Raw genomic sequence first — 27,369 nt, forward strand, 5'->3', positions numbered from 1 at the left:
TCTAATTTAAGATGTTATTTCACAGTCTGGAGAAAGACACAAACCATTTGTACTCTGCTGGAGTGTTTTGACAACTCCTGACTGTCTGAGTGGAATTACAGACCCTTAGCTCAGTGCTGCCACTTGTTTCTTTCCCTTCATACATTTGACACAAGGCAGAACAGCAGTGAGCTCCTAATGAAAGAGTGGCAAAGCAGAACTTAAAACAAAGGATGAAGCAAATGGCCCAGTGGGATGTAAAGGACATATGGATAGGGGATGGGAAAACATGTTGGACATCATCTGTGCCTTCACCTTATCTGTGGGAATGCCTTGCCACTCCCTGGCAGACACACTTCTAACTTATTAGAAAGGTTGTTTCTTCTCTTTTAACCTTCTAACTTGTTAGAAGGTTAAAACCTTCCCACAACTTTTTTTCCTTTGCTGAAGACTCAGTTATGTTTGGCTGTCAAAAGCTTCTTGCAATACCTGACCAAACTTCACTGCCTGGAAATGAGTTGTTTCTTGTCCTTGTCCAAGTGGCCATAGTCAACTTCGAAGCAGACTTTCCGTGTTGGATTCTCTGGGTTTGGAATCATTTGCAGATTGGATGTATGCTCTCTATTCCATCATCAGGCCCTTAACAAAAGTAGTGATCTGAAGCAAACCCAGGACAGACTGAGGAGAAAGCTCCATTTCTTTGATCTTCTGTGCTTCTGAGAAACTCACATCAGCTCCCCTCGCCCAGGATTCTAAAGGACAGAACACCTTGCAATAATCTGTCTCCATGTATGTGCTTGTCTCTACATTCACCCCATCTTTCGCATGTAGCTACTAAATCCTGTCCAAACAAATTTAATGAAGGCATAAAGATCCCTGTGATATTAAATTCCTGGAATGGGCATGGACAACGTATGGCCCGAGGACTACGCACAGCCCTACTGTCGTTGGTCAAGCGTGCAAGTAGGTAAGAGCAGGTTAGGCCAGCTTGGCAACCGAGAGGTAGTGGCTGGTTAAGACCGTCACAGCTCACCTGCAYGGTTAGCACGTTAGCACTGGACTAGCAGCAGCATGTGCAGGTTTTTGCCCAGCTTGCAGATGAAAGGAAGGCTGCAAAGGACATGTTGGGGTTGCCAGCCCTATGTCTTGGTCATGTGGAAAGCCTGCAGGTAACCAACATCCATGTGTTTCGGTGCTTAGCAGTCCCTGGGGTTTACAACTTTTGTGAAGCTCGTAAAAAACCTCACACAGAACTTCTGCCAGCTGACAGGAATCAGTTAGACCAACTACGCTGTAATTCTCAAGTACTCCCTATTGCTGCCCTTTACTTGTGAGACTCCACTCTCTCTGTTAAGATCATAAAGGTAACTACAAGTGACTCAGAAGTGAGCAGCTTCCCTAGGTAGAACAGGGTGAACACCATCAGACTTGTCTTGTACCACGTCTGTCTTGTCTACAGGTCCTTTAACTGCTCTTTGTGTACCTATTTTTTYCCTTTAAAACTAGTTTTTAATTTTAGAGAAAATAGACACTTCTCCATACTGGGCAATTTTTTAAGTAGAAATGCCTTGAACACATCAGCCTCCTCTATGACAAGCTCTACCTTCCCTCCTTCCCAAAAGTGAGGGTTTGCATGGTTTCTTTGTCCTGGCCTTATTCATAAGATATTTCTAGGACTTCTTGTTATTTTTATGGTCCTGGATATCTGCCTCATGGGTTTCATTAGTCTCCCTTTGAGCAACTGGCCAGATGTTGTGAATGTCTTTGCCCCTGAGAATTTCCTTCTGAGAAGCACAACAAACCACTTCCCTGAATCCGCTCCCTCCGTAGATCTTTTCATACCTAAGGAGATACTTAATAAAATCAGTTATATATTGTTATATATAATGTTATAGTTATGCCCAAAATTGTAAGGCATATCCATGAACAATTTCAGGAGGGAGATAGCTTGGACCCAAAGGGAAGGTATATTCAGGGCCAGAGTTTGACGTTCTGCTCWCACAAAGCTGCGTTTGGCTCCAGAAATGGTCTTGCTGCCTTACAGCAACGGTCCAATTTGTACTCCCTGTATGTGCACACAGTGTGGTAAGATTCAGCCTTGTAGGACTCTCATCAAAGCAATAGGCATCCTGGAATCATTAATGCAAATATATGCAATTATATCCACACAAGTTATCAAAAGATCTCTTTTTCAACCTTTTCATCCCCAGATTTTTTTTGCCTCTCTGATCCTATTTATATGTATTTTGTAGGAACTCCAGGGCTTTTGCTCTCTAAAGTGAACTGCTGGGACTGGCCTGGAGTTTGCACGAAGGAGAACATCACTCAGTTTCCTACCATCAAGATCTACAAAAAAGGACAGCCACTGACCTACAAGGGCATGTTGGGATCCGAAGAGCTGGCCAGTTTCATTGTATTGTAAGTGTCTGTTAATGAGTCCCCACAAAGTAGGACCAGCACAGCCACTAGATCATGTTCTGGGTACTTCACTGCCTTTGTAGGAATGGAACGTGAGGAATGTGAAATGGAATTCCTTTTTGGAAAAAATAATGCCAGATCTGGTTTGGAAATTAGCTTTTCCAAAGCACTTCTGTGCTTTTCATTGTCAGGAAACATCTATTCTTGGGCAATCTGTCTCTGGTCACTGTCCTTCTCTCTTTGCTGGAATTCCTTCCCTGTTATTTTCAATGTGGGCCCCAATCCAAGAAGGCTTTTTGGAATCTCATGCTATTGGTGGCAAAGCCATTTGCTTTTAGTGGAGGCAGAGCTAATTCCTTACGCTAGGCCAAGGGAGCTCTGCCATTTAACTGAGAGGTATCAAACCATCTTCCACGTACAGACAGGATCTCAGAGCAGCCAGGTTGGCTTAGAGCTGTTCTCTCCTCCCCATGACCAAGGCCTGGTGCCTTGCTGGGACGAGGCATTGCCCTTCCATCCAAGAGGGCTTCTGTCTCTAATGAGACCTAATAGTTGTCATTTTTGATTGGAGCACTGTTGTCGTAATGAGAGTTTAAGTTGTCTTTTTGTCTTCTTGACCAGAAAAGTGAAGAGCAAGGTGTCCTATGTTGTTTCTTTGCCTTTCTGTAGGAGCCAAGTTTCCTGCCCTCTGAAGCTGGCCACGGTTGATGAAGCAGAAGGCTATTTAAGAGGAGAGCTGCCACCTGAGCTTTCATCCTATCACCACGCTTCAGTTCTAGGAGTATTTAGCAAAGCCACGAGTGTAGGTTAGTGCTGTGATAACGGGTTAGATGCTCCCAATTCATTCCTGGTGGGAGAGGGGCAATTCTAGGTGCGTGGAATTTCCTCTGTATTTCATGCRTGTTCTCCAAGGGGCAAAGTGTGTTTGCTCACATCAAGGCCTGCCTGGTGCCACCCTTACTTGCTACAAGCAGAAGTTGGTTTGAGATAACTAACTCAGAGGATATACTGCTGTCACCTAGCAGCTGTGGGTGTATCTACCACGTGCAGCATGGTAGCATCTGACAAAGCTGACAGAAATCTGAGCCATTGTGTTGGAGCAGTAGGAAAGAACAACGCCCGGCGTGACCTGTTCCAGCACCGTCCCACTCCCCCTGAGCAAAAACGTTTTCCCAGATGTCCAACCTGAACTTCCTAAGCCACAATTGTGCCTGTTGTTCCTGCCCCATAGCAAGAAGAGGTTTTCTCTGTCACGTTCATAACTCGCCTTCAAATAGTTGTACGCTGCTGTTAAATCCCCTCTTAGCCTCTTCTTCACCTGATGGGTTTCCTTTTGAACTGAGTTTTCTTTTTGAACAGGGTCCTGAAAATGGGCACAGTCTTTCAGGGATGGCCTCACAGGGGTCACGTAGAAGGATTTGTAGCTTCACTTCACCCATCCCCGGAATGGGTTCCCAGARCAGATGACAGTCTGACAAAGCTGGAACTGCCCCAAAGGAGACATCATAATATGCCCTTTCTTAAAAAAAAAAAAAACCCTTTTCACTACTGTGTTGATAATTATTTTGTTGCCTCCTCCTACTACTACAATGAGAATCCCCATCCCTGCAACCAGCAGTCCAAAATGTTTTAATAAAAGCAAAGCGGCAACAAGATAAAAATATAGGATTCTTGCATCATAAGCAGCAAAATGCTAATGACACTGTGAAAAATCCACCTTTAGGCTTCGAAACAGCTGAGTGCAGACACCACAGTGATGGGCGCCAGCTATAATGCTAATAAAGTTGCTGGAAGGAGTGATCTGAACATGTCCGAATTTGTCCCTCCCTGAAATCTCCTCAAGTTTATTCCTGGCCAATGCTAGTGATTGAATCTTGGAAGAATCCTGCTTTCCCTGCCCCTGTTTGCTATGCAATTTGCTTGTTATTTGACAGTGTCAGTGTGTTGCCTGCTGTAGCTGTGGTACAGGATCCGGTGGGTCTTGCGGAAAGACAGAATATTTATGAGAATTACAATCTTTTTTTTTTGCTTGACAACCTCACCTGTTAAAAGGGGAGAGGGGCTAAAGTTAACCTAGAATAGGGAAATCAGACAAGGTCAGTCAAAGTCATAGTGGTCAGCTAGGGCCTTTCCTACCCTACCCCTAGGAATTACGATGGTAAAAAAAAAAAAAAAAAAAGAGAGAGATTTTGATCTTTATGAAGATAAAAATTTCAGTCTGTTTTCCATGGTGAAACTCCGTTGTGCCGTAAGCTTTGGTTAAATACAATCAACCAGGTAGTAGGATTTCAGACTTGGGGACTTGGAGGCAGAGTCTCTGCAAGGATCCAGCCTGGATTTGTGAGCAGCTCAGACTCTTCTCCAAACAGAAGAAGATAATTTCCTTCCAGGCCTGCCTTGGCCATGGAAACAAGAGCCCTGGAAGCTTCCAGACAGGCAGATTGCCTCTTCCCTTGGGGCACCTCGCTCTGCAATCTAGATTGGCATCTGCAGCCAGGGTAACTCAGCCACAGATGCCAAGGGAGATGCCAAACAGGATGCTATCAAAGCGTGTAACCTGAAGGAGATCTGAGTGTCATTCAGCAAGGTATTCAAATCGGGCAGAGAAGAGGAGCCAGCACCAAACCCAGGCCTGAACCACGCAGCTACTCCTATCAGCCCGCTGACTTCTCTGGAAATTCCAGTGATTTTCTCATGGCAAGAATTCCTGCTCTAACCTGGACCAGCACATCATCATGTCACTGTCATTTCCAGTTAAGTGAACTAGAGCAACAGGATGCCTGATTAAATAAAGTCCAGAGTATTTTCCAACGCTTACATCAGAACTATATTAAGATGCCTTTCAGTTGGTGTGAGCTTGTCAGAAAAAAATGTAATTAAAATCTATTACAAAGAGATGCATGATAGCGTTAGGACAGTGAATGAGCAATGCCCTGGAAACTTGGATATCTTATAAGAGAGAGCCTTGTTTTTGCCAGTCAGAATTTGGAAAAAAAACTTAAGATGTGTAATAATTGTTTAAAAATTCACTTGTTCTTCATAAAACTCTGGTAACATCGTGGGATTTGCAAGCATTAGTGTAATCTGAGTGATAAACATTAGCTGATTTTCTTCTGTGTGTGTCCCCAGCACTTTGGGAACAGTTAGGTAGGCAGTGCTGGCTATTGCACTACACTGTGTGGGACTTCTGCTGTGCAAAGACTGTTCATCTGTGCAGAAGCCCATGTTCAGGCTTACACTGGGACAGAATAGGGGGCCAGCATGCCCTAAATCTTTCATTTAGGAGAAAGATGCAAGACCCTGGTTTTGTTCAGAGGGGTGTCTTCCCATGGTGGCATGCCTGGCTCTGCTGATCAGCAGTTATGGAGCATCCTTATCATACTGTGATTTTGTTTCTAGTAGCTGCTGGTGGCATGATCTCTGTTCGGAGCTGTATGGCTCCTCTTTGAATCTCTGCTCGATCTCTAGAGCGTCCTGTGTCGGAGTTTGCTCCTCGAAGGACTTTCTGCAAGGCTGTGTTTTTCATGGTCTCTGCACCCAGCACTTCCTTGGCTGCCAGGTAGGGCTTGTGTTAGGAGAAACGGGGGATAAACCATTCCTGACTCAGACCTCACACAGTCTTAAGCCACGAGAAGACAGCATGGACAATTGCCCCATCTCTTGTGCAACTTCAGACCCTCCTCAGGTCACTGTAGAGCAATGTGATACTGAACAAAATGCACACGGTGATGTCCACGGTTTTAGCTAGTTTCAAGAGATGATTTTAATTAGAGTTTATTGCATGAGTCTGCAGCTAAGTGCTGTCCTGCTTGGTTTGAGATCTCTGTACCATGCTGTATTTCGGAGGCAACTGATTTGTACTCTAGGAAATGGTTAAATTGCTGTTTTTGTGAGTGCTTCGAATCTGTAGTGGGACTGTGTGAGTTTGGAGGGCTTTTCTGCACCAAATTCAGAGTGTTGCTGTGAGCTGTAGAAAAATAAAGGGTTCTGGGTCTATGGCAGATAGTCCCCGAAGGCTGAAAATMAAAAGCGGGGTATGATAGGGAGGGAAGAGCCCAGCTGGGATGATCCTGTTGGAATGACACCTGGATTCTGCTGGGAGATGTCTTCATTTAGGAGGGAATTCCTGCAGCCAGGGCCTCTCCACGGCAGCTCTTGAGCACATGCTTACAGCTCAAGTGAGTGTCTAAAGAGCAATGCCTGTAAGAGTGCAGCCCAGAGCGATTTGGGATTTAAGCCTGCTCTTTTTGCCTCCATGTGTGCAGGAGCAGCTCAGAACCATCCCCGTGGCCTTTTCTGGGCCACTAACACGTTTGCAGAGGTTTTGCTGGTGAGCAGCTCACCGTGTTCCTAATCTGCTGGTCCTTTGGGCTGATTTTGTCTCCAAACTGATAAAATCAAGTGACCGAAGACCGAGCAAATCCCCAAACCAAAGTCAATATATCCAATCAAAACATCTGATGATATTTTCTCCGTCTCACAACAAGATGAGCTGGCCAAGCTATGGCAGGAGGCCTTTGATGCGTGTTCCTTCCTACAACATCTGTGCAATCAGTGTGCTACTCCTATAAGTTTCCAAACTCCTMTTTGGGAAGGAAAACAACTTGAAAGTGTTTTGTAGCCCCTGTGCTTGCAGGAGAGCACAGTGGAAAATATTACTTTGAATGCAGCTGAAAAGCCAGAGGCAAAAAACCAAAAAGTGACCGGTTTTGAGAGGCAGCTTCAGGTTATTGAGCTCTGAGTCACCCGTCTCAAGTGTTTTGATTAGGCAACTGTGATATGATGTTATATGTCACGAAGAGCATTAAACAGTATCCGAATGAGATTTTATTCAAGTTCTAAAAGCAACGGATATTGGGCGTGAAGCTAAGTGGTAACTTATGGGGAAACCTGGCTTCCCTTCTGTGCTGGATTTCTCACTCTCTTTAAGCTGRAACAGCCTTTTTTGTTGCTTTGAATTGCCCATTGAAAAAAGGGAAAAAATAGAGGAGAAAGGTTGAAATCTGCCCTATTTTCAGTCCGGCTTTGGCAAAAGTGATATTGATACCTGATTTGCAGCCGCTAGATCTGCTTTTACCAGCTCACCCTCAAGTGCTCTCATGTTCCCCCAAAGCTTTTCTCTGCCCTGGATGCCGTTGCCTAGAACCGAGGGTGTTTTATGAGGCCGTAAAGCAGCTCTGCAGCCTTCCACCCCCCAGGTAATCCCCCAGGTTGTATCCGAGAAATGGAAGCTTCCATTTCTCAGGTACAATGTGCTCAGAGCCAGTTTATACCTATATCCTCTCAGCTCAACATGAAATGTTAGTTGGAGCTTCTTCTTCCCCCTGTTTTGTTTAARGACAAGTAGCCAGATCCTCGCCTGGCCTTCAACGTGTGAGGATCAGCAAGGCTGCTTTTGCAGTCTTCTTTTCTTTTACGTTCTTTGCCTTTACAGTCTTCTTTTCCTGATCATGCATGGAGCCTGTCCCCACCTTGAACCTTGCTGAGCTGTGCTTCATGTGCTGGCCGAGACCAAAAGACACTCGGGGCCGTGGCTGGTTTATCCACTGGGCACTTAACAATACTCCAGCTAAGTCATCATCAGTCATTTCCAAAAGGTCACTGGGATTTACAAGATTTCTGTTTAGGATTATAATTGGTCTCCCGTTTCAAAGAGCACTTAAGAGTCTTTAAGTCATTAGAGGAATTTTGCTTTCCATCAGGGTCTCTGTCATGCAGAGCCTGGAAAAAAACTCAGTGCTGGTGGCTAGGGAGCAAATMCAGCACTAAGAATAGGAACTTTCTCCTAATCCCGCCCTGTCAGTAGCTGCCAATCCTGCCCTTCCCTAGCCTCTGGCCACGAGATTCCTCCATTCCTCATCAGCCACTAATCCTTTTCTTTGCTAGCAACTGAGAGTTTGTTGTGGGAGGGCATTAGGTACTCAGACCCAGTGATTTGTTTTGCAGAAGGAAGTTGACACTTCTCTTTCTATTGTTTATTTATGTTTCTGTTGTTTTACAGCCAGGGAAGCATTCGTGGAGGCAGGAAACGTCTTAAGTGGACACGTAACACTGGGAATGTATTTGGAAGATGATGCCTTGGCTTTGTAAGTTGTTTGTGTTTTCATTCAGTGAGAATCCAAACTGCYGTGCATTTTTGTGAAGCTGCTGCCTGCTGTATCCAGCATCATAATGTCACCTCTCCACAAGATGCCACGTGAGACAGAACAGGTCCCAGGCTTGCTATTCCTATTAGCCAGGGAATGGGAGAGGGTTGGGGATCCAGATGCTGGAAACGAGGTGGAAAGCCCTCAAATAAACACCTTCTGCCCATGGAGCTGCTGTGGASAGACTGCCTTTCTGTAGCACTATAAAAGGGGTTAAACCTGTTGTCTCACCCTGTGGACACTCATATCTGGCTGCAGGATGTTTGAAACTGCCAATGCCAGGGAAGGAATCACCTCTATCACTTCTCCATCTCACCCTGTATTTTTYTTGAAAGAGGTGACCAGCCGTTTCCCTCCTCCTGGCAGGGGCAAGACATCACCACCATTTCCAAATGGAGTTTTGGAGCSGGGGCATCCTCTTTCTGGAGGAAAAATCATGGAAAAACGCAGGAGCTTTCCTCCTGCGAATATGGGAAAGGTGAAGTCCAGGCTTTCTTGTTCAGTTCCTGCCTGAATAAGAATGTTAACTGCAGGCTTAGCTTTAGACAAAATTAGAGATAATGGGATTTGAGCGTGTATCAGTCCGTGCACTTATACCTGAGATTCACTCCCCCGTGGGGTTAAGTGCTTTGACTCAGACTGTAAGAGATACTTCAGTGCCTACAGATGGAGCTAAATCCAGAGGGGATCTTTAAATTGTTCTGGTATCTCATTTCCATCATGAATTACATCCAGACAGAGATAAAAGTGTCAGAAGGTGCTTGGCCTTTTGTCCAAATATGAGTAAGTAAAAGCTATTAATACCACAATAAATTATTTTCATTAGTTTTTTTCAAAGATGCTTCATCTCTGCTGTTTTTGATGAGGCATTAGGGCATTTTTGTGATGTGCTTGAAGAATAAAATTGTAAGTATCTTGCTACCACATCTCTATTAACTAAACTGAGCTCAAAGCAGCAGCCTCCGTCGGATCTTAGAAGCGAGGCAGTGGCTGGCCGTGCTCAGCACCAGAGAGGCAGAGCACGGGGTAATTTCAGGTGCAACAGTCAGAACCAGCAGCAGCAGCRTGAAAAACCTAAACCCAGAGACTAAAAGACTGTGCCTTGATCATCTCTGCTGAGCTGATAGGTGGAAAAAATGGAAAAAAATGACAGAAGTCAGGGTGATCTTGCAAAACAAAGAGACATCAATAGAAAAGGTCTGCGTTCTRTCAGCAGCAACACGTACAAGAGTGGTTCTCCAACCTGCAGCAGGGCTCTAGAGTGTACTGCTGTTTAGTTGAAACGGTTAATGCAGTTTATATTGATATTCATTCTGCCAAGTTTGACTTTTGGCTGCGTGGAAGATATTTTTAATTATGACCTGTGGGTGAAGCTACTGTAGATGGTCATCTTCTCAACGTAAGTACAAAGTAAACACTTACAGGAATTCCTTATGCAAGAGGCAGGCTCACTTCCCTTCTTAAGCAAAGCAAAGCTTTTCTTCTGCTAAATTCTCAAGGAGGAAATGTTTGTGGCTCCCAAGCCACAGAAAGCTGAGACAGAAACCATTCTTCTCACATTTTCCTCTACTGAGGGACGAAGGTTACAGATGCATCAAAAATGTTCTTAGCAAAAGTATTTGCTCAGCAAACACCTTCTCGGTGGGTAACTGTGAACAAGGTGTTCAGGAAGAAATGCTTTGAATGAAGTATTATTTCCTTCTTAAATGCTTAGATGGCCTATACCCCTGCCAAGTGTTTGTTTGCAGATGTTTGATAGCTAAATGCAGGTCTCATATTGCACATCTAAATGCCTCTGCTACATGAATAGAAGCCTGTCCCAAGGGACAATACAACCAGTTGCTGTGTAAGGGCCACCAGAGAAGTGCTTTCAAGGTAGGCTCTTGCTATGAGATGGAGAATGTGCTGGTCTTCTGGCGGTATTAAGCAACTCCTGTACCYCTTTAAGGCCTATGGAAGCTTGAGAAGTACAAAGTGCCCCAAAAAAGCTTGCCGTGGGGGTGTTTTTTTCCAGACAGATGAGTGTTGTCATGGGGGAAGTGAAAAGCCTAGGTATGAGTCAAAAAGCATGGAAACATATTGTCTGCAGCAACCTTCACTTGCCTGGCGTAGTAACCCTGTGACCCAAAACTYCAAGAGTTTTCAAGCAAATTTGAACCAATCTCCATTGTTTTCAAAACTGTTATAATAAGCGTCCAAGCTGATTTTGCCTGGACAAACCACAAAGGGAAGTATTAAGTGGTTGTAAGATGATTTTTCCATGAGCTGTTTTTCATTAAAAGTAATTAGTGTTTGTTCTGCAGTAGGCTGGGTCTGTGTTAGATCTTTCTCATATGGAAAAAAGAAAAGGCCAGATTTCTTTTGAAACAGAAATCAAAGGCCATCCGCCTCCACACCTCCACAAACCAAAATGTCCCCAAATCTCTTTGCACGGAGATAGGCAGCAAGCCTATCTCCACTTATCTTAAGACTCTTGGTTTTAAAAGAAACCACTCTGTGCATTTGAAAAGGAGGTCACCAGTGTGTGCGGCTGGTTTTGCCGTGAGCAATCACACTGGTTTGGAGCTGGTTCATTAAAAGAACCTGTGACAGGAACTGGAGCCAAAGAGCGAAGTTCAGGTGCCAGTGGGAAGAGTGAATGAATGAGGGAATGGAGGGAATGGAGGGAAGGGTGGAACAAGAGCAGTGCTCGGTGTTGTCACCACGTGCACACCAGCAAGATTCAGCTCTCCATATGGGCAGCTGGAAGAGCTTGGTGACCTCAGTAGGGTCTGGAGACCCCATTTCCTCAGCTCAGGAGGCTTCCRTGCTCCCATTTCTCTAGGGGCAGTTGAAGTTTCCTGCTCTGCTTGAACCCGGAGACTCCTCTTTGGTTCAGTGCCACCATGGTCTGGAGTCAGCAGCTCATAGGACTCAGCACTGTGGGCACTGGTTGGGAGCAGATGCTTCCCAGAGACCTTCACCAAGGTTCAAAGCCAGCAGCTGTGACTCACCCAACCTGCTCATTTCTCCAGCTAAAGGTTTGACTTCCAAACAGATTGAGACACTGCTCTCATGCTTTCTACACGTAGGAGCTGGGCCACAAAGCTCACCTGCATCTGACAGGACCTACCCAGCTCTGTCTGAGCCTGCTGGTGCAACGTGGAGGGCAGAGGGTTTAGCTCTGCATTCTTAAAGCACATCTCACATGGTCTCACTTCCCCAGCAAGTCTGGGGTCACAGCCTTTGAAAAATTACTATCAGCCTTTGAAAAATAAGCTACACCCCCCTCCAAACMGTTGAGGCAGTTTCCTTCCTCTGCCTCACCCTTCTTTCTAGACACTGGCATCTGGAGTCTTCAGGACTGAWGTTCCTCTAACTTCCAGAACGTAGTTCTCCCATCGCAACAGGGCCTGTCATTGCTCAGACTTCTCTTATTTTTGCCTTTTCCACCTGCTCAGCTTTTCTTTAAATATCCTCGATCTTTTTACCAGAAGAAAATTGGGGAACAAAAAATGATTTCTTTTTGCTCCATGAAAGTTCCCAGGCCACGTGTGCTCCTATAGCATGGTGTTGGGCTTCAGCAAAACAACCCATATTTGCAAAGCCAAGTTTCAGAGGCTGAAATTTAAGCCTATGCAGCCCAGCTCTTGTAGCTAGGTGTTTGTCAGAGGGAGTCCCTTATGTTTGCCTGCCTTGGGAGATAGTGTAAAGAGTTGGGTAGGTGTTTGGTGTGAAAATGCAAGAGGGGCAAGTGCCAGCAAAGAGTTTTGACTGCAGGGGGTTCCATTTTTCCTCTTATTTAGGTGCTGATGTTTCTCTGCAGAAAAGAGTGCTGTTTGCAGGTACAGTTGTGCCTATTTAATGTGTGGTGCAAGCCGGGTAAGTTTTGGAAGAGCCTGAGGGTGCCTGTCTCCCTGTTGGCTCAAAGATGGCTTGCGGAGACGGAGAGCGGCGATGGAAAAGGTGACGTGCGGAGCCCGCCTCGAAGGGGAGCACCTGGGGGCTCTTTGGAGCTGTTCCCTCCTGCGTGTGCCTCTGAACAGCACCGTGCCCGTCCCCCACGTCCCCTTCAGTGCTGTTAACGCCCCCGCTGTGTGTGCCAGGTCCCCCATTCAGTCCTTGTAACGCTGCCTCTTTTGCAGGTCCCGTAAATACGGAGTGTCTCCTCCCGCCCTCCTCCTTGCCGGGAGCAGAGGGCAGAGCGTGCAAGGCATTGCTCTGTCCAAACAGAGYGCGCAGGACATTGTGCAGATGATCACATACGAATTGCTGGACACATTTGTAAGTTAAAAAAAAAAAAAAAGAAAAAGAAAAAAGTCATTTGCAGAAGTGTGATTTTACCGTGGAGCTCTCCTTTTTTTTCAGTATTTCTATCATATTGAGTTGCATTTGTTTTTAACCTTTAACTTTGAGTTGGATCAGGCAGTCTGGACAGGGATCTGTTGTTTGCAGGGTGGTCCATTGGGAAAAAACTCTGGAATTCAATAGGCTACCCTGTGCTTGTTGCCACGGACCCACTCTTGGTCTTGGGTTGGCCTCTACCAGGGYCTCCTTCCCTCCTCCAGCACACAAGTTTCAGAAGTTTTTGTAGTTGTGGCATGTAGAGCCGAGCCTGCCCGTTCCTCTGCTCCCAGCCCTGCTTCAGGAGTTAGCTCCTGAAGTGGAGGATTGGAGGGAGACAACTGTGAAGGGCACCAACATCATCCCAYAGCCACGTTTGTGCTTGTGCTGCGTCCATTCCATGTGGCTGCTGCAGCTCTGCTCAAGCGCCACGCATGTAGGAGCAGGAAGGCTCATTTGGTCTTGCTCTCCCCGCCCTGCAAACCCCAACTTCTTGTTTTGATTGCTTGCAGCCAGAAATTACAGTGCAAAATCTTCCCCGCTACTTGCAACTCGGAAAGCCCTTCCTCATCATGTTTAGCAATGGTGACATCGGGCAAATAGAAAGCAAGGAACTGCTGAAGCTGGCAAAAAGAAGACCTCAGCAAGCGTTCGTGACATGCTGGTTGAACTTGTGAGTGTKCAAAGCCCTCTCTGTTCCTTTCCGTTACCTCACAGCGTTTTGGGGGAAGAGCAAACGGAGCCTGCAATTACTCAAAGCACTTATCTAGCTGGTAATGGGATTATTTAGTCTGAAATCATAATGAGCTGGGCGTCCAAAGCATTTAGCAATGATTCAGTACGTCTTCTGGACAGCTGCAAAGTAGCACCGTGAAGTAAAGTGAGTGAAAGTTTAATGATGACAGAAATGATTTTTAGTAGGGTAAATGAAGTGTTCTCAGGGGTATTGCATGCTGGCTTGACCTCGGCGCTGGAGTATTCTGTATTTTGTAACATTTGGGAGAAAAAAAAGGTAGTTTTACCCCTCTCCAGTGTCTTAAAGTGATTATGCCATTGGAAGAACAGCAGGGCAATTACTGATTGTTCATTGGGAGAAGAAAGTTCTCAGGGCACCTAGAAGAAGTCCTATAAGACAGACTTAGCAAATAATCAAGAAACAAAACAAATACAGGAGCTGAGAAATAAAAGAAGTTGTAGGAGATAGAATCTCTTTTATTTCTTCCCCTTCCTAGTGCATTTTCAGTTTTAGTCTTCAATTACTTTGCCCGGGCCCAGAGATACCTCACTGACTTAATCATAACGTGCTTCAAAGTCTGGGAAGCATCTAGCAGCGTGGGCAGAAGTTTGCTGATGGGGAATGCACACGTTTGAAAAGAGGACGATTTGTTTGCCAGTAATATGCAAGAAATAAGAGCCCCTGGAATTCCCCCACCTACACATCTGCCTTTATTCTACTTTACTGAAAAAGAAAATGCAAAAAAAGAGCTGTTCTTTGTCAGGGCGAAATAAAAAAGCATTTCCACAAGAGAAGGCAGATTGTGSCCCTTGGCTTTGAAAGCATAACTTAATCCTAGAAGGAAGACCACATTCCCATGGTGAGGGCCAACTCAGAGCCTGTGCATCACCCAGCCTGAAAATAGTACCTAAAGGACTCATCGTGTTCCCGTTTTTGCCCTCTCTTTACGTGGGTCACATGTTTCTGGTTCCGTCCTTGCCACTTGGGGGTCAATGCAGCTCCCTGACCCTGTCTGCTGCCTGTACAAAACCACCTTGTGGCTGCCGAGGGACAGCACCACATGAGACTGCTGTCCTGGTTCCTCATATCCCCTGTGCCTGCTCCCACTCTTTGCAACTGCAGGGTGGTGGCACTAGCAGGGCTGGGGGTTGGTGGGGTCTCCAACCAGCATTTCTGTTTGCAGAGAGAACGGCCAGCCGTGGTGGAGACCAACCTTGGTGGGGCTGCTGGACACGTGTCCTTCCTGCCTCACCTGCTCTTAAAAATGCTCACGGAGGAGTCCACACCCTCCTGCAGAACTCGTCCCACCTCTTCCTGGTGCTCAGGGATTTCTTCACACATCTAATCTGCTGTCCACTCCCTTTCCATGAGAGTTGGCTAATTGCATTAAAAAATTAAAAGCGCTGCTTTTTAACCTCCTAATTAGTTCACAGTTAATCCAGAGCCCCTAATACTGCTGTGAGCTTCTACAGCTGTTCCATGGACAAAACTTGTGCTCATGGGCTCTGCTGGCTGTGGCCCGAGGGCTTTGGTGCTTGGGTGGTTCTCATTCGTGTTGTACTGCCAAAGTGTTTGTCAGCAATTTGAATCTCATCTTCTCCACAGGAAGAACACCCCTGCAGGCCATGGCATCCTGAGGGCGTATTTTGCCACCTTGCCTTCGTTGCCTGTTCTTGTCTGGGTGAACCTTCACACGGGAGGTCAGGTATTCAGGTTCCCACCGGAGCAGTCGGTCACTGAAGTGAACGTCTTGTCTTGGCTGGAGAAGCTGAAAGCRGGATTGGAGATTCCCAGCAGTAAGTGGACAAGCTTTTGTAACGTTCCTTAGCACGCACTGTTAGCTCCTGGTGTGTTTATGGGAAGATGTTACGTGCAATAAATTGTCTGCTCTGGAATTTAATGATGGAAAAAATAGCTATTCTAAGTTTGAATCGGAGAAGTACAAATAGTCCGGCCAGAACAGAATACCCGTATTCACGAGTTTGCTTTGGGACTGTTTAATGTTCAGAGCCAAGCGTGAATAGCTCTGAATTGAAATCTCTTCCCTGTAATAATCGCCAAGCCTAGTGCTCTCCCGTGGCTGGGAGAGCCCAGCCTGATAACCTTCCCAAAGCCAGCCTGATAACAAGAGCTCTCCTGGCTCCCAGTTGCCAGCGTAAGAAACAGAAGCTCCGTAGGTCTTTCCCCGCATGTTTTTTGGACAGTGTTTTGCTRTTGGGATATACAGGGTTTGCTTGTGAAGGTGTTCGCTGTGTCTGTCCTGCCTCCTTCAATCTGCTCAGAGGAGGAGAATCTGCTTTGCATGAAGGCAGAATGTACCTTCCTAGTGTGYTATCCATGGGATGGGGTGCAACGGAAGGGTTTGGGACCTGGAGAAAATCCAGCATGCCTGGGAGAACGCTGTGAGAAAATATCACCATGTGCTGGTTCCATACACCCTGCCACTGCCAGGATCCTGCTCAGATGGACCCTGATGTCATCCCCAGTGGCTCTTCCTCTGTCTGTAGACACTGGGTCAGGAAGGGCTCCTCGAGAAGGTGACACCAAAAACTCCATGTTGAGTCTGACTCGGAGTACCTTTTGGGAGAACCCCSCTCTTTTCCGTAAAGACACGAGCTCCCCTGGGATGAAGTTAGCCTCTGGGAAGACGCAGACATATGGCTGGAGGCTGGCTAGTGGCTGAGCCACTTTTGCCCAGCWAGCCACTCTCCCCGCTCTTTCCATCTCCACTGCTAAAGGCTCATTTAGCTTTCCAGCTTTGTGGGGTGCCAGAGGGGTGCACAGACCATTGGGCTGCACATTGGGTGACCAAGGGCTGTACAACCCCCCTTCTCGAGCTTTTAACCACTGGGACCTGTGTGATTAAGTCSTAAAAGGAAAAAGGAGAGAGCATCCTGACTTAAGGAACTGCTTCCTCTCTGGATAGACAGCAGTCTCCTCTCACTCCTAATGGTAATCCTGTCATTAACAGTGTTATTGAGGTCTGAATGAAAAATCCACCCACCAGGGGATACACCCAGTGTTGCCACTTGTAARCTTACAGTTTGTGTCTCTGAGGATGGGGAAACCACGTAAGCCRAGTCCTGGCCAGCTCTGGTAAATGTTAATTCACCTTGTGGATGGTTTGATGTGAGTAATAGTGTTAGTTGTAGMCGGAGAAAAAATAAGAGCGATCTTTAAGAAATAAATATTTAATTTTGCATATGCTGGGAAAGTAAAAAATCTCTATTTGAAATGACTATATCTGTAAAGTGAGTTATATAGAGGAGACATCGCAGCCTTTGAACTTKCTCACATCTGCCTATACTCACTTATCAGGTACCTTATCTGAAGAAGACTGGAAGCCACCTCTTCCTGCTTACAACTTCCTCCAGATGATGGAGACGACAGTGCCYGAGTTCGCCCTTCGCACCGCTTCCAGCCATGGGGACACGCAGGAGCAGCAGCAGGCGGGAAGCTCCGAAGAGAAAAGCCCAGCCAGAGAGGAACAGCCTGAGGAGCCCGGGATGAGCACAGAGAAGGGCCAGTCCCCTGGGAGGGACCTGCGGGGGACAGCGCCGAGGCTGGCAGCAAGGGACAAGAGACACAGCGAGCTGTGAGAGCTAGAGATCCTAGAGAASGGGTGAGAGGTGATGGGATGGTGTCCTAGGACTGCCTCACCATTTCCATCCTCTTTAAGCCTTCTGGAGCAGAGAGAGGTGTTTTCAGCAGACAGATTAGTGCTGAGGGATAAAACAGCCCGGACACCTAAGGGCGAGTTCCCCGTTGCAGTATGGCAGCACTTCTGCCGTGCCTGTGCTTTCTGCTCCCAGAAACATGTTTGTACAGTTTGTAACGTGGCCCTCCTGGGTGCTCTTCCTGTTGCATTGCATGGTCAGCTGTGACAGCAGATGCTCACGGAGACTGCAGGGGAATTTTGTCTCCTTGGTGCGTAGTGCAAAGGCAGAGCGAGCTCACGTTGCTCTTAAGGGTTTGTCTGCACAAAGAGCTGTKTTGGAGCAGTTGAATCCACACAGCCCATTCCCTGGGTCACTAAATCTCTTAATGATGCTTTGGTTACCTCTGAGCAAGAAGACTGCGAGTGATTGCAGGATGAAGAACAGTTCTCTCGCCTTGGCTCCGCTCTCTGTGTCAGAAAGTTCTGCTCTCAAGAAGTAAGTTATTAAATCTGCTGAGAAACTGTGTGTAGCTGTGAGGGCAAACACACCACTCACTCTGTGGCTGCAGTGTTTAAACTGGCACGCAGTTGTGTTTACAGCTGAGCTTGAGGAACTGAATCCATGAGCATGTTTCTTCTCAGGCATAGCAGGAGAGTCTGGCTGAAGTGGTTTTATTATGAGGTCCGTAACTCAGGTCATCCCAACGGCCGTAAATACCCGGAACAAATACAAACGAAGGTGCCAGCGAAGCTCTAGGGCAGGTGGAAGATGACTGTGCTCCGTGCTGGAATCTTCGTGGCTGTGAGCCCAGGGGGTATTTGCAGCCTTTGCCCTCTTCCTCAGTGATGATGAGGAGGCTGGTATCATCCGAGCTGAAGGTGGTGCAGAGAATAAGGTCTGCAGAGAGACGAGCGGCTTAAGGGCAGGGCTGTGAGTGCTGGGGACAGGTGGAATGCGTTTCACTTCCTCGTCTAGACTGGGAGATTTGGGCCTGGGAAGCAGCCTTCTGGCCTTGCTCATATTCCATGGACAGCAAAAGGCCCTTCATTCCTTTCTGGATGGTCTGACTTTGCAGGACGTCTCTTGAGCACAGGATTCAGTGCAGAGAATCGAGTGTGTTTGGAGGGAAATTTAATCTAATCCTGCTAATGTTCCCATTGCCTTCAATAACCCCCAGCTGTTTTCCACAACATCCCTGAGATGTGCCAGGAGGGTTGGATCCTCTTCCTGCAATTAGCAGGCACGGAGAAACAAAAAACACAAACAAAAACACAAACAAGCCCAACATTTCGAGGAAGTGCTCGGGGCGCTGGGAAGAYTTTGCCCTCGTGCAGGCAGCCCGGCTGGCAGGAGCATTTTGCAGTGCTCAGAAATGGCCCGCGACGTCTCGGGCTCTGCCTCGAGCCCCTCTCTGAAACACTCCGTGTTTGTACTTAATGCCRGGCTTAGAGCCAAACTGCGTTTTTAAAGTTCTAATCTAGTGTGAGACGAGAGTCTGTTCTAGAGCTGAGTATTCCTTGGAGAAGGAGCAGATCCATGTGGAAACAGAACTGCTGTGGGTTCCCCTCAGTCCTCAGCTGCATGAGGATTTTTTACCATGTGCCCGTTGCAGGTTGGTCATTTCCAGTCACGTCCCTGCTGATGTGACTGGTACATTCCCTGTTCCTGCATCACTCTCCCACTATGTGCAGGTGAAATGTGGTATCTGAAATGATAACTGATTTCTTAAATAAACTTGTCTCTAAAGTACATTTAATCTGCCTCTATGTTGTGTGCGACAGCAGGGCAGCGAGCGGAGCTCCTGATGTCCTGGAGCAGGATGTTCGGGGTTGGAAGCACTTACAGGAATGGTGCCCGCCGTCCACGACAGTCCACGTGCAGGAGGAGCTGCTACTTGCAGGTTTTGTGCAACACAAGGAGTGTTCCCGGATCCCTACTGTACTTGGCTGTGCTTCAGTTTTCTCGCAGAGCTCAGCGGTGCGGTGCCAAAACAGCAGCCTGTCACTAGGGGTCAGTGCCACATCTCCGTTASGCCCGGGGAGAAGTTTCCTAGGGGAAAAACTCTCTTTCCTAGTGCTGTTTCACTGATYCTGGAGAATGAGGTTCAGGGAATGGGTTTCCATTGGGTGGAGAGCAGGATGCTCATGCCTGGCGGTGAGAGGATGCTGCTCCTCGGTGGCTGTGGCCAGCCTGGAAGATAAAAAATTCCCGTTCTGCTGGTTCAGCTCCCACATTCACAGCAGGATCCTGAGGCCCCAAGGGCACTGGTGAGTTTGGCCATGCTAAAGCCGTGGTCAAACTGGCAGGTCCCTGTGGCTGGAGCTGGCTCGGGAAGGGACACGCTTGTCGGCTTCTCCCTGCTGGCACCGCCGACCCGGCCAGCAGCTGTGTTTTATAGAGCTGCCGGCTCTCGTCGTGGGTGTAGGTCACGGTTCCTCACCACATTGGGCCTGGCTTGCAGTTTGTTTGTTTTGTATTATTTTTTTAAATGCAAAATGCCTTTTTAATTGTGCAGCGAAAGCGGGCAGTTAGGGCGTGGAGGAAACCTGTCAAGGTCTATGTGTGCCAGGATATGTACACACAGGGCAAAAYGCTTACGAAGAGTGGGCACAGTTTCACTGCAGTCTGCACATTACAGCGCTCTCATTTGCCATGAGAAACAGTCCCACATTATATTATTTTTAAAAATAATAATAGAGCTGCAGCTCTATGACGATAAAGCAATGGGTAAAGAAATACCCAAGAGWGCAGTTGCATGGGCTCGAAGATACGCAGGAGTGCAGTGAACCCCAATGCTATCAGCTCCTTTTTTCAACCATTCAGCACAAAAAAAACAAGTCCTTTTTGGTAAACGCCTGCTGAGACGGTGCTAGGGAGGTGCACACTGGTCTGCAGAGCTGTTAGATTTTCTGACTGATACAGTCATCTCTGTTTATGGCTTCGTACCAAACTCCACACGTCCCTTTCTGCACCGGAGTGACAAAGCTGCACACTTGCATGCACGTTTGCTGGTTCAGAGGATGTTTAAATGTCAGTGATTAATCAGAAGATAATATTATGTATACAAAAAAAAAAAAGGATTGTGTGATTGACCTTTTGATACGACATCATGTATGTGCTGTGATGTGACTGCAGCTTGTGAAGACCCTCACGCTGGGCGCAACAGGAGCTGGCTGCAGTGCTCGCTGCCCGCGCGCGTTCCCAGCTGCTCTCCTTGATGGCTTTGCTGGACGTTCTCCAAATCTGGGACGTCRGGAAGCAGTCACGTCGGCTCTCCCAGATCCCCAGCCCTGCAAGCGAACAGCGGATTTTCCCTGGATGGGCCCAATCCTTGGGGCGGAAGGTGAATTTTCCAAATTGGTTGGTTTCCACCCTCAGTGTCCCCAAGCAGTGGTGGCCACAGTCCCCCTTGGGGGACCCTGCTCCGTGGCCAGGCTCTCCATGCAGCGGGGCTGTATGCGGTGGCAAAAGCAGCAGCAGAGAGGACGTCACCCCGAGGACGAAGCGCAGACCCCTTGGCTGTGACGCGGGAGCCGGCGCTGGGAAGGACGGGGCTGCCGTGGCAGGATGTGAAGCCGAAGCGGCRCCGCGGGCTGCCCCGTGCGCCCTGCCAGGCGCAGCACGGGCGCCCGGAGCGGCTGCGGGGGCAGCAGGGCGCTGGCTGGCCGGGAGCGCTCGCCTCGCCCCGCGGCTGCCCGGCCGACCCGGCCCCGCCGCTTCCCGGCCCGCGGGGCAGGTTCCTCCCCGGCAGCACTCCCGCAGGGATGCGCCCGGCACGCGGGACCTTCCCCTGGGCCACAGCCTGGGGCTCTGTCCAGAGCCACGGAGCCAGGCAGCTCCTGGGGCTCTATCCAGAAACACGGAGCCAGGCAGCTCCTGGGGCTCTATCCAGAAACATGGAGCCAGGCAGCTCCTGGGGCTCTATCCATATCCAGAGCCACAGGAGCGAGGCAGCTCCTGGGGTTCTCTATCCAGAGACATGGAGCAAGGCAGCTCCTGGGATTCTATATCCAGAGCCACAGAGCCAGACAGCTCCTGGGGCTCTATCCAGATCCATGGAGTGAGGCAGATCCTGGGACCCTATCCAGAGCCATGGAGTGAGGCAGCTCCTGGGGCTCTCTATCCATACCCAGAGCCATGGAGCCAGGCAGCTCTTGGGGCTCTCAATCCAGAGACACGGAGTGCAGCTGCTCTTGTGCCAAAGCTTTTTCCAACATGAGCCAGCCCTTGCCTGCAATGGAAGTGTCCCATCCCAAAGGGGTGACACAAGCCATCCTGGTCCCTTTTTCCTACCAGACCCAAGGGCACTCATGGAGGTCCCTGCCCAGCGCGGTGATGGGAAGCTGGGGCCCRTGACTGGAGCGCAGGGATCTGGAGACAGGCACACGTTTGCCTGGGGGTGGGAAGGCCTTGGAGCAGCGTCAGCACAGTGGGAGATGGGAAGGGAGGGCACAGGGCGGGATGGTGCTGGGGTGCCCGCTGGGCAGGCCGGGTTTCCTCGCTGGCCCCGGTGGTTCTTCCGCCTGGCGCTTCCATTGCCAAAAACCCGGCCGTGCTCTGGGGAGAGGCAGGGGTCCCTGCACCCACCCCCGCGGCCGGCGGAGCTGGGGGACGGCGGGATGGGGGCTGCTTCCCTGGCCCCCTGTTCCCGTCCTGGCAGTGCAGGGTGCTCAGGAGCACAGGGAAGAGCCGGCTCCTTAGGAATACAGGGAAGAGCTGGCTCCTTAGGAATACAGGGAAGAGCCGGCTCCTTGCTCCCGGGGTGAGGACCTGCATGGAGCCGGGGCTGGGCAGCCCAAGCCAGCTGTGACCTGGCGCAGACGGAGCAGGTAGCCTCCGTGGGCTGCTTGATTTGGGGGTAACCTCTCCCCAGCGAGGTGACCCCCTCTCCTGATGCCCTTTCTCTCTATTTTCCCTTCCCAGCGCCAAGAGGAGATGTCCTGCGCTGGCATCTCCCACAGGGAGCGGGCATCTGCGGCATCCAGCACTGTCCCCACGCGGGCTGGGAGGCGATAAGGGATCAGAGATAAGGGATCAGAGATAAGGGATAAGAGATAAGGGATAAGAGATGGGGGCCAGAGGGCTCTGCCTGCAGCTCCCGGCGCGTTCCCGGCGCTCGCCCGGCCTCTCCCTCGGCGAAGGCAGCGCTTCGTCCCGCCGCTCTGCTCTATTAATAGCCCGCGGCCGTTGCCAAATCCCTCGGGGTGTCGAAAGAGCAGCCGTGGCCGCAGCGCCGGGATCCGGCCCGCGCTGGGAGGCAGGGGCAGCCGGACATGCCCCGTGCCCGTCCTCCAAGGGGGGAAACTGGGTGCTCCGGTGGCTCCAMGAGTCCCCGGAGCTGCTGCAGCTCCTGGTGTCCGGTGCCCGCGGCAGCCTAGGGGACCCCAGCCATAGGAGACAGGCACCCATGGGTGGCGATCATGGCTGCGGGCGGGATGTCCCAGCGGAGAGCGGGGACACACAGATACAAAGCACATGTGATGGGATGCAGTTACTGCCCCAAAATAACGGCGAGTGCTTCCAGGAGCGAAGCGGGAAGGCTGGAATCAACCCCCAGGGGAGTTGCCAGGCCGGGAATGGGACGGCAGGGACGTGGCTGGTCCCCCGCCCTTGGTGGCCCCCAGCCCCTCCATGGGGCTGGGCTTTCCAGAGGCACCCTGGCCCCACGCGCCCTATAGCTATGGATGCTCATGGATGAGGGGTCCGTGTGCCCGGGGCCGTCACCGCTCTGGGCATCGCTCTGGGTCACTCCATGGAGCGGCCGTGGCTGCCCGGCAATCCCTGAGGGCTGCTAGGGACCCCAGAGGGACAAAGGGCCCCCAAAGYGCCGGGTCCTGGTGCTTCTCCTTCACCTCCTGCTTCTCCCTCCAAGCCAGGGAGGAGGCAGCAGGAGAACAGACGCTGGAGGCTTTGGGTGCAACCCCCCTGGGAARGCAGGCAGGGAAGGAGGTTATTTCATTTTCTTGGCTGCAATTTCCAGGTTTGCCCAAGGGGAGGCCTTTCCTGGCACCAGCCGACGTCAGCCGTGCGGGACACAGGGCTCTGCAGCTTCCCAGCACCTGGACAGAGCCGCAGCGCCAGGATTGCAGATGGGAAGCAGCCGGAGCAGGGCTCCGACACCCGTCCCAAGGGATAGATTGGAAAGCCTCTCCGGATACCCCTCCTGCAGGGACACGGGGGCGGCCGGTGATTCCCTCTCAAGGACAGGGTCCCCCATCTTTTGAAGGACCTGAGAGCAACTTTCCACCAGGGAGAGGAACCCCATGCAAGGACCGGGACCCCACAGACACCCCTCAGAGGACAAGGACTCCCTGTAAGGACCAGGAACCCCTGCAATGACAGGGACAACCCGTGATGACAGGATCCCCGCGGGGTCCTCCTACAAAGACACCCTATAATGACAACGACCTCCTAGGAGGGCTGGGATCCCCTGGAAGAGAGGGACCCCACAGACACCCCTCAAAGGACAAGGACTTCCTGCAGTGACAGGGACCTCTTAAGAGGACAGAGACCCTCTGATAAGACAGATACCCCTATAATGACAGGGAGCAGACAGGGACCTCCTACAGGGACACCTATAATGACAGGGACCTCCTGGGGCCATATGACAACAGGGGCCCTCTGGGAGGACAGGGACACTGCCATGAGACATCGGAGTCTCCATGCAGGCAGGGCTCCAAGCAAACGTGTCCCGGCAGAGCAATCCCCCCTGGCACGSAGGGTTTTCCTTGGCAAAGCGCAGGGCTGCACCAGCCTCCCAAGCCRGAGCCCGGGGGCTGCGTCGGCTGCGAAGGCAGGAGGCAGCGAGTGGGGTTTGATGGCAGAGGAGCCYGCAGGATGCAGCGCCACGGGACGGGAATGCAGCCGGGAATGCGGTGGGAGCGTGGCTGGATACCAGTGCCCTGGCAGCCCCGTGACGCGCTCGCAAAGCGGAGCCGTGCCCGGGATCCGCTGCCCTCCTCTTCCTCGCGCTGCGCTCCGCCGAGTCCTCCTGGAGACGTGAGTCACCCCGCGGGGCCAGCGCCGCCGTGGAGGAGGCTCTCCCAGGGCCGAGGGGATGGGAAACGGCCTCGCCGGGGCAAACCGCAGCCCCAGGTGACAGAGCCGTGCCCGTGCCCTCGGCTGTGCGCATGCCGTGTGCGGGCAGCGCCGTGCCCGCGGCGGAGGCGCCGGAGCCCGGCCGTGCCGGGTAAACGCGGCGGGCAGGCAGCTCCGGAATGGCCTCGTGTAAACAGCGCAGGGCTTTTTATAACTCCACTTCAGATCTGGCGCTGCGGGGACCTGCAGCCCCTGCCCTGCTGCAAACCGGCCCCGCTCCGGGCTAAGGGGCGCCAGGAAGCCCTGCCCGGTGCCATCTCCTTGGCCCTGGGAACAGGGGATGGAGGCGGAGGGTGGAAAACAGCTCGCGGGAGCCGGGGTGAGCGAGCGGGATGGGCCTGAGGAAGCAGGGCTGGAAATCCCAGGGAAAGGAGCATCCCAGGGCTCCTCAGCCGAGCAGGAGGAGCCAGCGGCATCCCAGGCCCAGGAAGACAGCTGGTTTTCCCATTAGCAGCTTTATTCATCCTCTCCAGTGTCTCCSATGGACACGGGCCACTAGCCGCCATGCGCGCGAGCCTGAGTCAGCGGCGCCCCCGGCTCCGCTCCCGACCCCTGCTCCTTCCTGCGCCCCGGCCGCGGGGCGGACAGGCCCGGGGAGGAGAAACCACGTGGAAGTGTCCTCCAGGAAACCTTCTCCGTGAGAGCTCTGCTTCTGCCTCCCAGCATGGGCACGGAGCGGGGCTGCATCCCGCTCCAGAGGACACGTCTCCTGATCCCTGCTTGTCCCCGTGCCTGGCCTGGGCCATSAAAGAGCTCAGCTTGCTCTTTGCAAGGAAGAAAGAAAGAGGAGAGGAGACCATGTCGTGCAGGAGCCATTGCAAGGGCTAAATGGAARCGGTTCTTCTGTTTYGCTGGCATCTGCTCTGATTAACGCRACCTGCCCAAGTTCTCGTCTGCTTTGTGGCCTTCCCTTGGCAAGGTCACCTGCGAGTGCTGCTCCCCTTCCTGGGCCATGCGCGGGACAGCAACATTCCCTGGGACATCTCCCGTCTGGGAGATAGTGCAGCCGCATCTGGAGCCGGGTATCCCATCTCCCCTTCCTCCAGTCCTGCCCTTCCCTGTGTCTGCAGGCAACCCTGGCCCGTTTCCCTGTCCTGGTGGCTGTTGTACTCTGCCATGCGCAGTGCCCGCCTCCAGGCCGCCCTGCTCCATGCAGTGACATGGAACAGCACTGGAACAGGCTGCTTGGGAAGTGGTGGAGTCACCTCATCCACATGTGTCTTGGACATGGATGGGGAAGATGGAATCACCATCCTTGGCAATGTCCAAGACACATGTGCATGAGGCACTTAGAGATATATAGTGTTGGAGGGCTTATGGTTGGACTTGATCTTGAAGGTCTTTTCCAGCCATAATAATTCTGTGATTCTATGACACTGCCACCCAGAACATGCCCACAGAGCAGCTGGATGAAGCACGGGCTCGGGAAGAGGGGTGGGTGCAAATCTGCAGGGCTCTGAGCGGGGGAACAGTGGGGCAAGGTCCAGCTGGGATCAGTCACTGGTGGTCAGTATTGGGGCCAGKGTCTAATACCTGCTCGCTGCAGCCCCAGTGACTCCCCATGCGGTCCCAGTCCCGCTCGGCTCCCGGCCACRCTCAGTGCTCGTCCCAGCAAGGACCTCATCCCAAGGGAGCGACTCCCCGTCCACCAAAGCAGCGCCCGGTTTCGGAGCAAAGACCCAGGAGCGGTTTCTGCAGAGCAGCGCCCGCCCTAACACAAACCGGGAGCACCCCAGGGACCTGCGTCTTGACCATTAAAGGACCTTGATATGCAGAAAAAGCAACTTATTTATTTATTTATTTATTTATTTATTTATTTATTTATTTATTTATTTATTTATTTCAGCCGCAAGCCGCCAACTTGTGCAGCTGGTTTGGGTGAGGAAGGAGCAGAGCAAGGACGAGGCGGGGGACCCAGACGCAGCAGAGCTTTGCAGAGTGACTAATACAACACGAGCCGCACGTGACCGGCCCAGACGCCCCGGCCCCTTGCGCCTCGTGTCTTCCTTGCACGAGAAGTTCAGCTTTTCGCGTGTTCCTGCCCAATAACGGGGGCTCGCAGGGGCGCTCGGGGCGCTCGGCCGCCCGCAGCSTCTCGTGCTCTCAAGCTGCTGCCTGCTGCTTTTATGGGTCTCCACCAAGCCAGATGCTTGACACGAGTTTGACACTGTTTAGTCTCCTTGGTTTTTAAAGAGCAAAATGGCTTTTGGGAACTGCCTCAGCACTGGCAAGTCGGCGGCTTTTCCCTGCGGACAGCGAAGCTTGGCCAGTCCTGCATGTTTCTGCAATTCAGGGAAATCCGCTTGGAAAGGGAGATAAAAATAATAGTAATAATAATAATGAAAAAAGGCAGTGCTGCCTGTGAAACCCTCAGGCTTCTTCCCAGGAACCAGCATCCACGCTGAGTTTTGGGGTGGGCTCCGCTGGGATATGGGTTGTGCTCGGGCACAGCTCGACATTCCGCCTGCGCACGCTCCTGGAGCTGGCGGCGAAGCTGGGAGCCTGGAAGGTGCCGGCGAGCCCAGGACAAGGCAGCACACAGTGACCTGGATGCTCACGGGATCTTGCAGCCCCAGCGTGGCCATGCAGGGATCTGACCACGTCCATGCAGCGTTGCATGAACCGAGTTTGCAAGTCAGCAGAGCCCGCGGGCGCTCGGAGACGGGACGGGATGAGCTGGGAAGCTGCGGGAGGAGCAGGGAAGGAGGAGCCGGAGCAGGTCCTCGCGGACGGGGCGCAGGCTCGGGGCTCTTCCTCCTGCGCCACAGGCACCGCTCCATCTCAGGATGAGAGGAGGGAAGGAAGGACGAGCCGGGAGCCTCCAGGCCGGATCCGCATGGCGCAGATAACAGCTCGCCAGGGAAGGCCACGAAGCAGACGGGAACTTCGGCAGGTCGCGTTTAAGCAGAGTGGATGCCAGCAAAACAGAAGAACTGTTTTCACTCAGCTCTTGCGTGACACAGACTCCTCTCCTTTTTCTCTTTTTCTCTTTTTCTTTCCTTTTTCCCTT

General features: G+C 51.0%; 1 protein-coding gene across 1 annotated transcript in view; it reads left to right on the plus strand.

Moving 5' to 3' along the window:
- Window positions 1–17,388, plus strand: part of TXNDC16 (thioredoxin domain containing 16) — a 42,927-nt gene extending 25,539 nt beyond the window's left edge. Inside the window, exons 14-20 of the mRNA XM_026051518.1 lie at window positions 2,232–2,397; window positions 3,067–3,203; window positions 8,399–8,483; window positions 12,668–12,806; window positions 13,379–13,539; window positions 15,208–15,398; window positions 16,921–17,388. Of these exons, the coding sequence (XP_025907303.1) occupies window positions 2,232–2,397; window positions 3,067–3,203; window positions 8,399–8,483; window positions 12,668–12,806; window positions 13,379–13,539; window positions 15,208–15,398; window positions 16,921–17,201 (1,160 nt within the window). The 3' untranslated portion in view covers window positions 17,202–17,388. The remainder of the gene's footprint in view (window positions 1–2,231; window positions 2,398–3,066; window positions 3,204–8,398; window positions 8,484–12,667; window positions 12,807–13,378; window positions 13,540–15,207; window positions 15,399–16,920) is intronic.
- Window positions 17,389–27,369: the final 9,981 nt, after the last annotated feature.

The sequence above is a fragment of the Nothoprocta perdicaria genome, unplaced genomic scaffold (genome assembly GCF_003342845.1).
Source record: "Nothoprocta perdicaria isolate Ctin4 unplaced genomic scaffold, notPer1 scaffold_76, whole genome shotgun sequence".
Lineage (NCBI taxonomy): Eukaryota > Metazoa > Chordata > Aves > Tinamiformes > Tinamidae > Nothoprocta > Nothoprocta perdicaria.